Source organism: Furipterus horrens, unplaced genomic scaffold (genome assembly GCF_987537825.1).
Source record: "Furipterus horrens unplaced genomic scaffold, mFurHor1.1.pri manual_scaffold_3, whole genome shotgun sequence".
In the NCBI taxonomy this organism is placed as follows: Eukaryota; Metazoa; Chordata; class Mammalia; order Chiroptera; family Furipteridae; genus Furipterus; species Furipterus horrens.
Window position 1 is genome coordinate 194,572,151 of NW_028327173.1, and position 19,061 is coordinate 194,591,211.

Consider the following 19,061-nt stretch of genomic DNA (forward strand, 5'->3'; position numbering starts at 1 on the left):
TCTAACTTTTCGATAAACCTCCTTTCCAGTGCCTGGCACATACACCCCTTTAATGAGTGAATGTCCTGCACGTAGAAAAGGTGTCAGATAAGGCTGACTGAATTGATGTCAGACTGGTGGTGTGAAACATGCTGCTGCCTTGAGGTTTTACAGCCTGGCAGGAAAATGGTAGGGAATAGAGTAGGTAACCTGAAAAAAAAAATATGTCAGCTGCAGTTTCTATTATTTACGTTAAATAATGGAGAAGTATTTTGCTTTGTTATTTGTAGACCACGTAAAGCAGCCCTTTCAAAAAAAGGGGTAGGAAGATGTATGGGAAAATGCTCAAATGAAGTGTATACACATAGATTCTCAGGTCTATACGTAGTCTGTACATATTCTCATGTTGTCTAGTTCAAAGTACAAATTTGACTGCCTATACATTTTTGTTTAGTGATGCTAATTTATACCTGAGCCCCATAAGAATCATGTCACTCTCTCCGATTTGCCCAAGTTTAAAGCCCCTTTCACATACTTCTTGACCTTACTACACTGTCTCTGACCGTGGCTTAGTGGTTCAGTGAAGGACTTTGGAACCAGGCAAATCTGGGTCTGAAAGTGGAGATTTGCTACTTACTGCTTGTACGTTCTCGAGCTCTCTGAATCTCAGTTTCCTCTTATGCGACTCATAAATGGTATAATTTACTTCAGGGAGAATGCATAAACTATTTAGCACAGTGCTTGGCACACAGTAAGTACTTAATAAATAGCATTCAATTGTTATTGATTTTTTTTACTGTAGTTGCTTTAAATAAATTCACCCTGCAACTCTTTTTTCCTATGTAGAGACTTAAGCTTGTCTCTGGATCTTTGGAACTATCAGATTCTCTTCTGTTAGGACTTTGAGGCTTTTGTTGAAAAACACATAATCTCTGCAGCCGTGTCCTCTACCTACAAAGCTGCTCTCTGTAGATGCACAGACCTTCTCTGGGCCCTCTCTCTGCCTTCTATCCCATCAACTCTCACCACAGATTTTCAGGCAAGCTTCCCTATTACGCTCACCCATCGGTCCTACAGACGTCTGTCGCATCCCGAGCTGTTAGTCTAGAAAAACTATTTCAACCAGTGTGCTGCAAGAATTTTTAAATCAATGCCTGACTATTTAGTCAGGGGCACTGACCTCTTTTCCCTTAGACTGTCAAATAAAAAAAAAATAAAAAAATAAAAGACAACAGCCAACACAACAATAGCCGCCTGGTGTGAATGGATCAAAATTATACCTATGTTTTATCAGATCAGCAAATGCATATTTTTTGGAGTGCTGTATAATTTTAGTAATTAGTTTATGTGTGCCATGAGATGAAAAGGGTTCAAAATCACTGGTCTAGAATAGACTAGGGTATTTCTTATTTCTTAATAGGGCAACACCATGTGCAACATGCATTCGTTGGCCTCTGTGATTTAGATTTTATCTCTCTTTGTAACATATTTATAAGGGGGGGGTCTACAATTTTATACTCCTATTGACTTCCAAAGAACAAAATGTATACTAATGTATACTAATGTCTCCACAGATACTCTGGCCTTTGGAGACAATCAAACAATTCACAAACACTTTTTTTAAGGAACTAATTATTTCTTTGTTATTTCTTTGCTATCCATTTTGAGATTACTACTCAATTTTTATGCCTCTTAGTTTATATACTGCCTTCAAATCTATACTGACTTATTTAATAATTACAAAATCTTTACTATATGTATTGAGCTGGGCCCAACACAATCTCATATAAATATCCTAAAAACCCTTTGTTAGACTGTTGCTGGTATAAAGACTTTTACATCTTTGCTATCTTAGAAAATTATCATTAGAGTCACCTGACTTCAGTTCAGGATCTTACATGCCTCGAGGTCATTTCACTGCCCCAAAAGGTGGAAATGTACTAAATTGAGCTGCATCTGTATCATTTACCACCTCAAAAATCTTGTGGAAAATGTTTCCTTTAGCAAAGCTCTGTATTACCTTGACTCTTGCGTGAGGTGCATCTCTCTCTTTAAATTCAAACACATTGAAATTTCTGGTTCAGAACATAAACTTGCTTTTAAAAACAATAATTGCTACAAAGTCTTAAAACTAAATAAAGATCTGCTTCTGTTTTGTAAATTAACCCCATTACTTTAGAGGTCAGTATAATTTTATCTTATTAGATGCTGAAGAGTTATTTCTCCTTGTTCTTGATATTCAGTGTTTTTGCCTATCCACTTAGTTATTTAATTCCTGATCACTAGCCAAACTATATACCATAGGTTGGTTGATCCAATTCAAATGACTGGCCTATGACTAAGGAAATAAAAATGTATTTTTTTGTGAAGAAGAGATATAAAGTAGAGAAGTCAGTGGTGGTGTGATATGGGAAAAAGAGTAAGACCAAAATGAATGGTAATTTATCTGATATGCTGAAGGGTGCAAGGAGCCAGGAAAGGAAGATAGTGAGCTGACATCTGTCACAGTGACATCTGTCACTGTGCCACATCAGACTTTAGCATTCAATCCTTTATTCACGCTCCATGGAGGTATGTGGACAAGAAGATTTTATGTTATGCCCTTGGTTCTTTGGGTTCTAGCACTCTGATCTACTGTCTCATCATACACAGCATCCAGAAGTAGCTGCATTTCACTTGATCCATTCTCTTTTTTCAGTCTGGAGCAGCAACACAGTGAAGCTCTGTAAGGACTGACACCCACCGGTGTTTTGTGTGACTCAGGATACAAAGTGGACTCACTGCTATGAAAGCAGCTGTCTATGCACCTCTGATTCCCACCCTTTAACCACCAAAGTGCTTATATTGCTGATGGCAAGAATTCAGGATCATTCTTGTTTTACTGGTGTTACTTATCAAAACATATTTTTTGTCTATTTCATTATAAATGGAAAGGTGATAAAGAAAAGGCTTCTTAAATATTGCAGAGTTTCATTCACATGTTTTGGAGTAATGTGATTTCCATTTTACCTGCCTTGTTGCAGAGGAAGAATCTTGCTGAATGCATTCACTGCACAAGAACAAATTTGCTTCATTCATAACCAGTAGTGGCTGACCACCTTTGGACTCCTTCCACAGCTTGAAAATTCTTCTGTACCTTGAAAGTATCATGCACTGTGCTATAAATAATGTGTTTCTATTTCCTTAAAGGACATATTTTTAAACAAGTTGTCACTGAAAGTGGAAAGCTCAGGGAAGCTTTAATAATAAGATGACTAAACTTTAGAAGATATTAAGTACTCCCCTCTCTTCTCTTTGGTAGCCATGAGCCAGATTTAAGTCCATGAACCATAAGTCTAGAGTTACAATGCAAAAATAGTAGGTGGAAGCCACAAGACCTGGGTTTGGTACCGTCTGTGTGAAGGCCAGTCAGAGTGTGACCTCTGACTAGCTGTGATAGAAATCTCATCATATGGAAAGACTATAAGAGAGTAAAATACCTATACAAATGAGAAGTATGATTATTATGATCCATGAAGATTTTTAGAACAATGTCACTCATTTGACAGGGCTAACATAGGGAATACCATGATGGGCGATATTAATTTTGTTTATTTCAGCATACATTGGAATCTTTGGGGACAGTAAAAGACAACACAGACTTGGTATATGATAGTGATATTTGTCATCTGTTACATAATAGCTCTAAAGTCTTAAAAACAATGGTCTGGAAACCTTTAGCCAACAGTTTCCCAGTTTCCACAATAGTGCCTGGGAGTGCTGAAGAACTGACTGTAATATATAACTAAGAAATTGAATCTAATTAAGCCTGAAGTGAGAAGTCCATGGGAGTAATTACCTGAATTTGAATTTTTTTCTGAGATTGATTCTGTCCTACAGTATGACAATTGTAGGAGGTCCACCCTGAGCCAAAGAGATAAGGATTACGGTCCCATGTGCAGGGCAGCGCTTAGATTCAGCAGCTCCTCCTTGAAGTGTCCTCTTTAAGTCTCTGCATGGTGTCCAGTGTTCACAGACCAGGGGGGAAAAGGGGATTTGTGTTCTCTAGGCGAGGTCCCTCTGCTGAGAATTGAAACAAGGGGACACACTGCTACTTGCCTACCTTCCAGTAAAATGACTGCTGTGATAGCATAAATGTCCTGAGAGCTTTGCCTTGATGGAAGTGTGTTTTTAATGATATGATTTTGGTATCCATCCCTCTGTGGATAGCTTGGCATATGTCTTATTATATTTAAACAGCCCTAACTGATAAAGTAGATGTTAATTGGCAGTTAGTGACTAGGCATCAGGTCTTTGTTACCCAGCCTTTCAGAGAACTGATCATTAACTAGGAAGAAATGTTTGAACCAGAAGGTCATTACTGCTATTAAGCGAGAAAAGAAATTGAAATGTCCCATATTGCTTTTTTGATGAATCGGATGAGGATTTAAAAAAAAAAAATAACAAAGAAAAAAGATAGCTTGCATTACAATGGACTCAGTGTCTGTTTATGGCTCCACTCTTTTCCTGCCCCTTGAAGACCAAATGGTATTGTTTATGGTGCAGAGCACTGTATTTTCCAAAATCTCATTGTTTCAGCTCTATAACCTCACTATTTTGACACTCACTGAAAAGAAATTTCAAAGCATTTTTCAACCCCATCCAAAGAAAGCAATTCTTAAAAATTTCAAAGGAAATTATTTTGTCTGGATGCCATGCAGTTTCTTAAACAGGCTTTGAGTAACTTTTTTAAACAATGAAAATGTGATCAAAAGAAAGTTATTGCCTACATGTGATTATGCAAATTTATAAGAGCACACATATCTTTAGAATTTCCTTTAGCATAAGCTGTTTGTGTTTTCTTGAATTTAGCTGATTAAGCCTTAGCATTCACTTTGCAAGGCAAGTAGGAATCCTGACTCCTTTCCTTGATTCACTCAGTAATCTCATCTCCGTTTTAATGCAAAAAGAAAATAAAAATGATCTGACAGGGTGCTGTGAGTCTTGGCAATTAAAACTTCTCATGAAAGTTGTCTCCTGAGAGAAAATATTACTCTCCGTCTTAATAAAAGGATACAATTAAACCCTTCCTCAAACCTCTCTCCTTGAAATGTGTTAATGTCTTGTGTAAAAGATGGAAAAGGAATCTTGTTCAACTGAAAAACCCAAACAAGAATCAAAAACCTTTCTACCCATAAAATGGTTGGTTGGAGCACTGACCCGTGCTCCAAAATGATGTTGCAGGTTCAATCCCTACTTGGGGCACTTATGGGAGTCAATTGTTTGTTTCTCTCCTCCATCAATCTCTTCTTCTCCCCCTCCCTCTCTCTCTACAACCCTCTCTTCAAATCAACAAATATATGTGTGGGTGAGGAGGTAAGGATTTTTTTTTCAATCCCAGCCTTGACTCTGACTATAAAAGTAAGAAAATGGAAGACCTGGTATGCTCATGCTTATCACCCTGTTGTTTTAGTCCTGGGTTCAGTTCTATGCTTTAGCATTATTGCCTTTGCTTTTCTTCCTTAGGATAAATAATGCCAGTGTTTTACCTATGGGGTTTGGGAGGCATACCTCTGAATACTAGAGAAGGCAATTGAGTTATTTGGAGATCTCTCTAAATAATATTTAAAAGACACTGGGTTTATTATTGCACACCTTTTTTTCCCCTCAAATTAGGACTCAACTTAAGCGGGCTCTTTTAGCTACTTAAAAAAGAAAAAAAAAATATTTCTGTATCAAGTAGGACTAAAGGCAACACGCCGCAGTGTTTGAAGTCAAAGGCATCTGATCTCCTAAGAATCAAAAAATCTCCTCTCTAGTTGTATTCGTAGGTACTTTTTATTGTGTTGCTTTTTTTAAAAAAAGCATGTAAAGCTCAGATGAGCACAGCATGGTCCAGATGGTGTTTAAAGCTGCCCAAGTTTCTTTTATGTAACTTTCTCTTCGTAAAGTATGTCCCAGCTGGGAAGCTATTGGGCTGTTAAAACTCACTTTGTCCCTTTCATGTTTTTGTTATTCTCACACTTATGCACGCACACACATGCACCTGCACACGGACATGCAGACAGGCATGAACATGGCCATTCTGAATGTATGGCATTGAATCATATTCTGAAAGTGATGCTGCAGGGCTTCATTGACGGTCTCTGAGGCTAGACATTTTATTCTGTGGGAAGACAGAAAAAGCCTGCAGGTGAATTTCAAAATGGTAGAGTTCTTACCCACGGAAGGGAAAATCCTTCATAAGGCTTCCACCTTCTCATAGAGGCCCCACTGAAGCAGAGGTGGAAACTGGCATTCCCTTCATTTCTGAAGTGTGTACAGCAATAACCTCATTCAGCTGGGGTTAAACAAATAGCTTGTGCTGGCACTTGTGTCAAAAGATCACTTTGCTGGCACATTGGATTTGGTTTGTTTGTCAAGTAATAGCGGTGGGTTTCCTTGGTGTCATCCAATGCCTCTCATGTCTGTCTTTTCAGTCTCTCCCTTTCCCCCACTCTTACTCTTCCTTCTTCCCTCTGCATACATGAATGTGAGTGTGTGTGTGTGTGTGTGTGTGTGTGTGTGTGTGTATCAAGGTTTGTCCAGAAGGTATCCAGCCATGTAATATGAAAAATAGAGACATTTATTGAAGAAGATACAACAAACTTTGTACATAGGACAATAACACCTTAGTCCCCTTCAAAGCAGGCACCTTGGGATCTCACACAGTTCTCGTAATCACTATCAGCTGCCCCATCATATTTTACTGGATATTATTGGCAGTCTGAAATCTCTTCCCTTTCAAAGGTGATTTTAGTTTTGAAGAAAAGCCAGAAATCACAGGACAACAAATCTGGGCTGTAGAGGGGGCCGAGTCAACTGGGTGATTTGATGTCTCCCAAAAAATCTCTGCAGGAGACATAATGCATGAGAGGGCATGTTGTCGTGATGAAGCTGCCAATCACCAGTTGCCCATAGCTGCAGCCTTCTGAGTCATCTGAATAGTTTCTGTGGAGGAATGTTAACATGAAATTTGATGCAGATCTGTTGCTCTACTCACTCAGTCATTTTGAATGCAATGGCCACACGATGCACATGCTCACTCAACGGCATCTATTGCCCCCACTGCCTAGCACAGTGAAGTCGTCATTGTTCACACATGTACATTCCAATCCAAACCTGGCTGCCAGGTTACATCAGTGTTGCACAAACCATTCTCATTATATTAACAATGGCTGGACTTTTTCTGGACAGGCTTCACATCTATAAATATACATATGTACATACATGTATAGTAGTCCCTCTCTATATCACTGTTCACTTATCACAGCCTCACTGTATCGCGCGATTTTTAAAAATATTTTATTTAATTATTTATTGCAGATTTTTCACTATATCGCGGGATTTTGCGGTACTGTACAGTAAATACTAAAATAAATGTAAGGTTCCTACTTGGTGGGTTTTCACCTCTTGCGGGAGGTCTAGAACATAATACCCGAGATAAGTGAGGGGTCACTGTATATTTGTATATTTGTTCTACTCCCCAACTTCTCCCTATGCTCACACCAAACCACGGTCCCTCCCTTTTACTTTCCTGTTTCTATGCATTAATCTGCTCCACTTACCTAGATGGTTCCCACGTCTGCCTCTTAAAACCCTATTATTCTGTCAAAGCCAAACCCAAAGACCACTGTCTTCATGAATTCTTCTCTGCCATTACAGTCTGAAGTTATTTGTCTTCCCTCAGACCCTTTTTTCTTTTTACTATTATTTAAGGACACTTATCCAAGACACTTACCTACTTAATTATAAGCTTCCTGAAGGCTGGGGTCACTTCAGATGCCGTTTTGTTCTCCCCCCTCCGCCCCCCGAAGCATTAGCTCAGAAAAGACCAGTGAGACATCCTCCTTGGCATACCTGGGAATATTTCTGGAAACCACTGAACAGAATTTTTGTCAATACAAAGGAATTTGTTCCTAGAACAAATGAATGTATCACCTTGAAGTGATACTTAGCATCATTTGTTATGGAAGCTATTTAAATCTGTTAAAATAGTAGTGAGCAAATAGCTACTACCTCAAAACCCCAAGTGTCCTCTACTTCCAGGTAATTTGAATCCTTCCCAGCAAGATTCTCCTCTACTACACCATAAAGCAGATTGAGGGCTGGGACAGCAGAAGCTTCTGGTACCCAGCTCCCATACTATGACCACTGACTGTTCTGATGAAGAGTTCTTCTCCTGCACTGATTGTTAAATACTGACTGTTGAATTTTATATTACCACTGCCAATATCATTGTTATAGCCAGTGACACTCACAGGGGACAGTTAAAGCCACCCACTGCCCTTCACTTAGCAGAGAACTTGTGTTCTGAATAACTACTGAGGATTCTTTAGCATTTTCCCAATTTGGCTGTAAAAGATAATGAAATTGGGGCCCAAGCTTAAAACACAGATACAGCTATATATATATATATATCCTATGATATAAATAAAGAGATATACTTTTTTGATAGAAAAGTAACTAGGGAATTTGATTTCATTTGGAACTCTGTGTGCTGAGCAACTGGAAGCATATTAAAACTATTTTAAATACAAACATTCATTGCCTTTGCCTGTAAGGCATTACTTATGGGGAAAATTAAGAGCCCAGTCCAATGTGTTCTTGAGTATACAGTCTATGAAGGTATTTAAACCCTAAAGTATATTTATTCTGCATTTAAAAATGTTTAGAGACTAAGATTGCTTAAGGGTTTGCCCACCCCACCCCCCACAAGCATCAATGTGTGCGTGGAAGGGAACAGGAGCAAAGGGATGATAAACTGTGTTAACTGCGCAACATTCAAGTAAGATTTATCTAAGAAGAACAGTCTAGTGTATTAATGCAAATATTCAAAGATAGATGTTTATCTTAATGGACTCAGAGGGACTTGCAAACAGAATAATTGCTACGGTCATTATACAGGGCATTTATTCAGAGCCATTACACTTACTCATTCTTTTATAGAGAGAATCCCACTTAAAGGTTTAGGTGAAACAGGACTAGTGTGGCCAAAGAACCACAGGTTGATTTTTCCTGGGCTCTGCCCAGCCAAGGTTCTTGGAAATAATGACAAGCAAAACACAAATCCCTTTGGGGGGAATTTATTGGGCTTTTGTTGTAAAATACTGGTCTATTAAAATGTTAAATTGTCCCAATTTCCAGAATAGGACATGATCTTTGACTTACTTCAAACCTGTAGTCTTGCAAATGAGGAATTGACTCCCTAGGGCATGGTTGTAAAATTGCAAGATTAGTTGCTTATGGGCTTGTCTGAACCAAAGGGATGTTTTGTATCTTGAAAGCCAATAAGCTCTTTCAGAGCAAGCTCATTCTTGACACACGGCAGACAAACGTACTCCTCTCCTGACACCTCAAAAGGTCAGGATTAATAATCTTCCAACAAGCAGGGGAAGCACTTCGCTCTCCATCCCTATCACGCCACTCTGTGAGCTCGATGCTTCCCTGGCCCGGTTCTCTTTAAAATCCACAGACATTCCGAGAGTTCCTGCTGTCCATTTAAATACACATTGTGCACTCAAGAGCTGGTCCAGCACAGTCATAGTCCAGCGGTGATTTCAAACCAATAATCCGTAACGTCATAATATTAACAGAACACCCCAGAACCATAACGTTTCTGAGTTCTAATATTCATTCCACTCCACATCACAATCGCATGAGGTAGGTGTCCTTCACTGTCTCACACTTACAGAAGAGAAGTAGGGAGTGCAGAGTGCTTGTGACCTTTGCCCTGAGCCCCTACCCCAGGAACAGAACTTGTACATTCTGACCCTAAACACAACACTTTTTCCTAGATGAGACCCCTTCCCTCCATCAACTGGCAATCAAGGGAGGGAAATATAAGTCAGGTGTGCATTAGAAGTCAGAATACAATAAGCACACTAAGTGGAGTTTGAAGGAAGTGCTGAGTTGGCATGCTAGAGTGTTTTATTTTTCAGCCATCGGGGTCAGGAAAACGCTACGTGAAACATCTATTTCAGTTGGATCCTAAAGAAGAATCTGGAGAATTTAACCAGGTATAAATGGAATGAAGTACCAACAGAGCTGGGTGAGGAGCGCTAAAAGCCAGGACGTTGTCAAGAATTCATCAGGCTCATTCAAAGCATGGCAAACATGGGTTCAACAGTTGAAATGAGGACTTGCTTGCAGCGGGGACACACGGTAGTGACAAAGAGGGCTACACAGTGACATTAGAACCCAGAGGTGGAGGATCTTGAATTAAAAAAAAAATTTTTTTTGAAGTCTGGACTTATTTGATAAGCAATGGGATAAATTTGGACCAGGAGAGTGGCACATTGAAAGCTTTGGTTTTTTTGTTTTTTTGTTTTTCGTTTCTTTTTCCTAATGATACTTTTTAGGGTTCATGAAAGAGAGAGAGATAAGTGGAGACTGGGAGTCTGGTTAGAGAACCTCAGGATTCATCCAGGTAAACAACCAGGACAGTTGAAATAAAAAACAGAGCACCATTTTAGAGCTGGGCTTGAGGAGGTTGGTGCCTGGAGGTATGATGCTGAGTAGGACTCAGAATGACTTTGAGGGTCTGGGCTTGCTCCTGAAGAGTAATGAGGCAACAGAGAGAGGCAAGGCAGACAGCAGTGGCAGGAGGGGATTCTCTAGTCCGGGGCTTGTTGATTGCAAGTACTAACAAAATGTTCCATGGAAACTATTTTTTTTTACTAAGGTGAAAATGTTTTTCCCTGCTTACCCCCCTCCGAAACCATCTCTCCTTTTTTGAACTCCTTTTGGACCCTTATCTGGGCCACAGAATTGGTATACGAAGCACCGGAGTGACTGGGCAGCGTTCTAAGTCCCACTTGGATATTAAAATGCCACTTGGTGAACTGATGTGCACCAAAAGCAGACTGCTCAGTGCTTTGCGTGACCTCTGTCTCTGGCTGCTCTCTGGATTGCTCTCTCTACATGAATATCGTGTTCATTGTTTGTGCAACAGAAAACTTGACCTGCAGTGACTGAGGAAGGGCTACGTCTTCTCACTTAACAAGAATTCTGGAGCCTGAAGAGGAAGAAACTGCTTGTTTGGCACATTTCACAGAGCCAGATTGTTGGGTCTTCTCTTGGTCTTTCCTTCACACTTGCTACCCATGGTCACAGAATAGCTGCTGCAGCTCAAAACATCTCATCTAAACTCAAGGAAGAAGGAAAAGTGGTTGGACCAGCCAAGTCTTCCTTTTTAAAAAAAATCATGAAAAGAATAAGTATTTCTAGAACCTGTAGCAGGCTTCCTGACTCCTTGTTTTGTCCAGATTAATGCCACATGGCCACCCCTGGCTGTAAAGGAGGCTTGGTTAGGCTGGTCACAATGCCAGCCCTAGCAAGGAAGAAGAGTGAAATGGATATTGACAATGCCACTCACATTTGCCTTTCCTGCTACACTGTAAACACTTTGAAGGCAGGAACCAACTTCATGTTCTACACCCATGGTATACCAGACCCTCTTCTTACCTAGCACTTGACCAGGCATAGAAGGGCCTGGAATAGGGTGTGTTTGAGGAACCAATCCTTGCCTAGTATGCTAAGTTCCCTTGTCTGTCTCTGGTTCCTTTGAGCAGCCTTAGGAATGTAGAAGCTTTTGGGTGTATGTGAGAGACTCTTTTTCAGCACCTTTCAGAAAAGAAAAAAGAAAAAGAAGGAGAGACAGACTACATGCTGGGAGGAAATATATGAGCTGGCAAAAATAGAATGGCACTCAAGTTCATTCTTTAGTAATGAATGCATAAAAAGCAGCTTTTTAAATTATGAATGTGGCTCCTCTTGTTTATTGCCAGGTAATCCTGTTTTATTGATTTCTGTTTATTTCCAATCACCTAGAATGAGAGACTGCATTGCTTAGAGATCTTGATCCCTTAAAGATCATCATTAAAGCTACTCCACTGTTTTTAGTTGTTTATTTTTTGCTCAAAGTGATTGAATCAGTATAAATACAAACAAAACACTTTTTCCTTTGCTCCCTAGAAGTTGGGGGTGCAGGAGGGATACAGAAAAACTAACTAAAGATGCTAGGATAAAAAAAATAGTTTCAGCAAATGATATACTGATTTCTTTCAAAGAGGCAGAGTATAAATTAAAAATATTCTTCTGTCACAGTTTTCAAAGATGCCACTGATTCAGTAGAGTTGGTACTTACTGACTTTTACTTCCAAGAGGGTCAGTTGGAAGAACAGCCCACTTTTCCAAGATCAGCTGGCTCTCTGCATTCTCAGAAGGAAGTTTGCCTCATAGTCTATGCTAGTGAAGGTCCTGAATTCTATTTGATCAGTTCCCAATTCTGGCTCTGCCATCCACAACAGGACCTCTGGGTATGTTTAAGGACATTGTAAGTTCTTCAGAAAATCTTGCAATTGGGATTCTTTTATAAAATGATTACATGAAAACTCTTCTCAGAATTGGAAAGAAGTGAGAATAAACAAGAGCCGGGACCTTATTAAGGGATATTCTCTGGAATGTTATTAAACAGCGGTCTAGGCAGATGGAGAGGGGTGTGGGGCTGTGGATGGGCACTGGAAGAGCCGTGCCAGTATAGAACTAGATGGTGGTACTCCTCCTCCCAAAGTACCATTGAGAGAAGGCTAGTTAAGACCCACAGCCATGAGGCCAAAAGGGAAGCACAAGGGACCCAGTTTCAGGAGCATAAACTATTTGCCGTCACTTGAGTTGCTGAAACCTACATCAGATCCCTTTGGCCTGTTCAAAAACATTTTGCAGAATCTTTCTCAGGGGCAGCTACATAATTTGCAGGAGCCGGTGCAAAATAAAATAGAAAAAAATGATGTTAAAGGTACTGAAATATCAAGCTTTTCCCTTTCTTCCACAGTCTTTCAATTTGTCATAGTGCTTATTTTTATTTGCTATTCAATGCCATTTTAAGTAAAGAAAACCTAAATTGTATAATTATTAGTGTGAATATTGCCATTCAACTTTATATGGTGCAAGGCCAGTTTTAAATACAAATAGAAGAGCATTTAACTCGAAGGTGTAATTGCTGAAGTAACACAATTAGTATTTCACAGCTCAGATATGGAAATATATTTTGTTCTTACCGGGAGCCTGGAAACACTGCACAAAACTAACTGACCTATTTTTATTTCACTTCTTGATCCATACACCTCTACAAACACCCTCTAACTTCGGCTTACTAATGCATAAGGTGGTACTGCAAGTAAAAAGATATCCACATTCCCTGTCTTTCTCTTTTATGTCATTATTTTGAGTGGTTGGCTAGTACAGAGAATAAGAAAAAATGTGATAGGTTTCCATGGTTGTTCATGTTTCTTGGAACACTATTGCCTTCTTTCTGATTTCTAAGCAACTTCTGTTCAAAGGGAAAGCGTAGCCTGTTGGGGCTATCCGTGCCCCCACTTACTCAGTAGGTGTAACACACTTACTTACCTGTGTGCTCATTTCCAAGGATATGACATAAAATGCTAAAAGAGGGAAGTCCAAAGATCATCTTTGGACTGAGAATTTATTCCTAGTCCCTCTTATCTAGAAGACAGTGTCCATCTTCCTGAAAGACAGATTGGGGAATGCATTCAAAGGTAACTGTTTGACTCATCTTACTGCCATACATGATGGGTCTCCAGACTCTTGGGCTTATGGGTCATCAGAAACTCTATATTTGGATGTGGTGGCAGGAACAAGGTTGACACACACATTGCATGCATCTCATCTGCATATACACACACTCGATTGTCTCATTGGACTTTACTTACAAAACACAAGTTCAAAAATAAAATGGTTAAGAATTTCAAGATGGCCAGAACAGAGCATTAAACCACATGAAAGGCCTTGCATAGTTCTCATGCCCAGGGTTACCCCAGCTGTATTTCCAAAACCCACTTTGTCAGTTCACTAGTGTTGCTGCTGTCTATCAGAAATGAGAAATAGTCTTGTCCCTTCCCACCTAGAAGTTCTATTGAGTTTGCTTTTGCAAATTGTTCTAAATCAACGGCCAAGATAGGGTTATCTCTTTATAGCCAGTTGCAGCCTGGGAGTGAGGAAGTGAGGTCCGGAGGCTGAGTCCATCTGGGTTCCTGAATTTCTGTGTGGTACCACCTGAGGACTTTCTCTCACTTGAGATTTATTATACAAATCAAAGTATTTTATCTGAATTCACTCCCCAATCTTTCTCTGTGGGATACTATCTTCCAGACATGAGTAACTAGGGATAAATTCTCATTCCAAAGCCAAAATCCTTTGCATTTTCCCTTTTGGGGGGTTTGAAATCATGTTGTTCAGCTGACCCTAATTTTTCTCTCATAGTTCTGACTCAGACTTAACTGTTGATCGCCTGTAATTCCCACAATACTTTATTAAATCATGTAAAATGTCCTTAACTACTGCTTTTGTTCTGACACCTGTATCTGACTTTTCTAATATTACATTATCTGGCTGAATGGGAAATATTCTTTCAGTGTTATAAGTTAAAAGCAATCTTGTCTTTTTTTCCATTGTATTTGGCATTCACTCCATTGCATTTTATTGTTCTGGGTAAACTTTCTGTGCCGCATCACTAAGTTCTAGTTCATGGTCTTTGTTCTTGTGCTCCATCTACAATGTCTTGAGCTTGCAATTCTTTCTTAGTTTCTTGTTTATTGGGCGTGAACCTCAGTCATGCTTAGTTTTTCAAGGCAGCCATTCTCAACTCTTGTCTGCCTCCACAGACCTGGCAGGTGTTCATGTGCATCGCACTTTCATTAAAAGTAGATATTAGGATATGTTTGATTCCCAATATTTTGCCGGTCTCCCACTCCTTTCTCTCCTGCTCATCTAGAATACCTCAATCCATTAGGAGACCAAAGACTGAGAACCACTGCTATTCGCTCTGGACTGAATGGCTGACTTTACATCTGCTTTCAAAGTTGCTGACCAATATCCAGGACCGGCTGTATTCTGCAACTCTTTTTTTTCCTTTAATATCTGGGTCTTATTAAATGTTCTAAGATGTGCTCTTAACCTGCCATGAAGGGGTGTTTCTCCTCGGTTGGAGGATGATGTTATACTATGAAATAGAGAGCCAAGAGAAAGACCGTCTCACAAAGGAATAAGATTCTCTTTTTCCTAGTCTTTTTACAAAACCCCGTCTCTTCTCCCTGAACTTTAGAGCAAGAAAAACCATAGATAAATGAATCATATGAACATCTCTGGCCAAAAAAATAAAAATAAAACACACATATACACATTAGTGCTCTCTATAATGAAGATGTTTGTTTAGAATGTTTAACATCTATTAACTGATATGTACATCACTATTTGTGGCTCACATTAATATTTGGCCATGGTCACTCACCCTTTAAAAGCCAAGGCTTGGTTTTAGTAATAATATTGGAATAAAGAACTCACTTAAAAGTAAATACCAACTCAACATTTAAAAAAAAAGAAAGAAGAAAGGCAAGCAGGCAAGAAGGAAGGAAGGAAGGAAGGAAAGAAAGAAAGAAAGAAAGAAAGAAAGAAAGAAAGAAAGAAAGAAAGAAAGAAAGAAAGAAAGAAAGAAAGAAAGAAAGAAAGAAAAAGAAAGAAAGAAAGAAAGAAAGAAAGAAAGAACGATAGGTCTTTGGAGCTTCAGCTAAATTGTTGGCATTCCTTTGTAAGGGTTAGACCCTAAATACTCAAAACAAGGTTGGTGGTGGACACCGAAACCATTTCCAGAGGAAACAAGAACCAAGCCTTTCTGATGAGCAGTCCTAGACAGGACTGTGCCCATAAGAAAAACAGCCAAGAAAGCCAGACCTTTATGTGTATACAATCAATAGATGCTGGATCTAGATTCCTGGAGACGACGTGTAGTTTGGTAGGTGGTTGCTTATTTATTTATTTATTTTTCCTGCCTCCTAAATAATATGTAATTTCTCCAGGCCAAGAAATAAATGGAAAGGATTTAGAGGGATTTGCTTATCAGTGGAACACCACGTAGCATTACATTCCTCCTGCTTTGGGGAACGTACATTGAAGTTTGGTTAATCTTCTGTGGTTCAATACTGCTCTTCCCTCTCTCAGGCTGCCTTGAACAACAGAGAGATTAATCCCCCTTCTACCTGCTCTCTTCCCCCTCCTCCCTCCCATCTCTCTTGATCACCCTTCCTTTTTTGAAAGGATGGAAGAAAAATCTTAAAACTGGAAAGAAAAAGGAAAAAATGCCGATCCATATTTATTTATATAATCTTGGAAGACCTCAAGGATAAAAAACAAAGGGTCCCAATCCTTGGCACAAAATTTGGCTAAGCTAATCTTGGTTTTTCAACTACTAATTAAATCTTGAGTCTGCAAAGGGATTTTCTTAAAGGTTAGTTTATCAGCAAAACTTATTATATGCAATCAATCATGTCATTCTTGATCCTGCTCTGGTATATGCATATACAGTATGGAAAAGAAAAGGAAGAACATGGAAGCTGTTGAGGGTGGGCAGAGTTTAATGGGAAGCTATTTGCGTAGGTTCTTATATAAACTGCTATCTTCAATGACAGTGAATAATTCATCAATTTTTGTTAGAGTGGGTACCACTTATGAGCCTCCCTTTAAATGTTTGCAGCTGATGATTTAACAGCTAATCAATGTTTTCTATTTTGACCTGGCTCAAATCTCAGCATTCTTTAAACTCCCTGAGGACAAGGACTGGGTCTGTCTAACTCTCAGCACAGTGATTGGCACATCGTGGGCAGTGAATGGAAGACTGACTGAATAAGTAAAATGCACACATAAGTAAAATCATATATACAAAACAATGTAATGTTGTTTGTTTATACTCATTTTTTCTTAGGGAGCTCTATTCCCGTTAACTGATTCTGACCATGCCGTACTCAGTATCTTCCATTCAGGGTGTTTCTCTTTAATGCTTTCTCATCCCATGGAAATGTGAGCCAACTGAAATATGTATGCAGTCATATCTTACTTGGCAAGTGATTATCTCCAGGAGTGGGTAAAGAGAAGAGAGGAAAGTAATATCTTTCAAAAAACTCAGTAACATGAACCCCAAAAGATGGTTTTAAAATTCACAGGGTGTAGCTTCATGAAAGATCATTAGATAGAGGTAGGACACAAGAGGAACTCAGAAAACCTCTTAACCAAACTACAACTGTGTCACTTTATCTCCACCATTCGGAACACACCTCACGATATACCCCTTTTACACTTGAGTATGAGTTAAAATATTTTGTTTCCTTTTTGCATAATAGTTTCACCAGCTTCTTTTAAAGATGACTATAATGGGGATGCTCAGAATACAATGAGGTATAGAAAACCACACTTAATACAATCTTAACTAGGTTTTAAGGTTGTTTCTGCATTGAGTGACATGATAGTGTTGGTTGCAGGTGGGTTGAGATTATTGCTTCTAACAAGCTTGTCCAAGTTCCAAGGTTTTTCTATTTTGGGTACAGTCTAGGAATTATACAGCAGTGGGGGGCGGGGGGTGGAGGGAGGAGCTGAACTGATCAAAGATGGACTTATTCAATGGCAAGAATTTAATAAAGAAAATCTTAATAGATAAATTTAAATTGAGATGGTCAAACTTCTAAAAACGCATTAAAGTTTATAGATTTTACCTAGAGTCAATGGGTTCTTATTTAATTAAAAGCATCTCAGACATCCTTTATTTAAATAGAGAATGAACGCTCATAATGAAGCTGGTTGAGATTCTCCCGCACATAAGATACCGAAAACTCCAACTCCATCTCAGAATGGAAGTGTAGAGGGGGCAAAGGAAACCACCCAGCATTTGAAGGAATTTAATTCTTTTTAGCATGAAACAGCTGCCAAAATATATGGCTGTTTTCTGTGGGACTTCAGAGTATTTATGGGCCTTTCTCTTTTCCTTTTTCACTGGAAGAAAGGCGATCATCATTCTTGAGTGCGTTATTTATAATTTCATAAAGCTGTTCAGTGGCAGAACTTATTTTATCTTGCACTTAATCTCAGTCAAATCACCATGCTTCCAAGGAGCTGGATGGAGAAAAATGATTATCCCCCAACATGATTAGCCTATTCTCAGTATAAGATAAAGGGCTAAAGGATGGAAGTGGAAGTCACAAACAGACACCTGGGCAGTAAGGAGGGGACCTGGTGAACCCACCTCGAGTTGTGCTGATGGCAGCGCAGGCATTTTTCTCAGTGCCGAATGATGGATAGTGGCGAAGAATGATGTGGAACCCTTCCTGGGCCGAAATGGGGCCAGGCCCTTCAGCGTAAATAATTAGAAGCAGATGATTATAGAAACAATAACTCATTGGAGGGAAATGAGAAGCCAGGTCTGTGAGACTGAGGGAACTGGAAGATAAATTTACATATAAATTTACTTGGGTGGACTGAGTTTTGAGCTTTCTTCTGGCCCAGTTTATTCTAAGGTAATTTTAATAAACATTGGTGGGGGGGGAATATAAATGCAATAAAAATTCTTTCAGGAAAAGAATAAAGAGGGCTCCTGCCAGAGAGATATTTTATTGAAAGTTATTATAATACCTATCTTTAGTTTTATGATTCGTGATTCAGAACGAAGTAATTTCAACATGTGAATTAAAAATATGAAATTCATATTTTAGAGCAGGGTAGTGTGAATTATTATTTTTAATATAAGACTTGGCTAATATATAGGGACAGGAGAAAATTTTCCTCCTCTTGAGAAGGCAAGTGAGGTCCTTAATCTGCACTGTGGAGAAATGGGTGTAATCAGACCCACGCACGATGTTTCGAAACCACATATACTGACTCCCAAAGGAAATGCGACAGATGATGTGATGAGATATGGGGAATGGAAGAAGGAGAAAAGTCTGATAGGGAAAGATATTAAATTCATGCTCATTATCCAAATTTTCACAAATAACCCAATAATTCAAGTAGCTGCCATACTGTCGTTCTGATAATATATACCTTCACTCCAGCCACCCTGTACTACTCATAGCTGTACAAATAAAGTGTGCTTTGCCATACCTCCGAGCCTTTGCAAGACTGTTTTCACCTAGAATGCTCTTCTCCTGCCCGCAGCTCTCAGCTTCCCGGCTACACTGCTGCTGGTCCCTGAGGCCTCATTTTCCACTTCCCCGTTGCCCAGG

At 39.3% G+C, this 19,061-nt stretch overlaps 1 protein-coding gene across 5 annotated transcripts in view; it reads left to right on the forward strand.

The window, feature by feature from the left end:
* Nucleotides 1-19,061, forward strand: part of NRXN3 (neurexin 3) — a 1,415,138-nt gene that overhangs the window by 1,342,815 nt on the left and 53,262 nt on the right. For 2 of the 5 annotated variants that reach the window (XM_090271250.1, XM_090271251.1), the window contains one exon: nucleotides 3,604-3,623. The exons of the other annotated variants lie outside the window; for them this stretch is intronic. In XM_090271250.1, coding sequence (XP_090127376.1) covers nucleotides 3,604-3,623 — 20 coding nt within the window. The remainder of the gene's footprint in view (nucleotides 1-3,603; nucleotides 3,624-19,061) is intronic. 5 annotated transcript variants of the gene reach the window in all.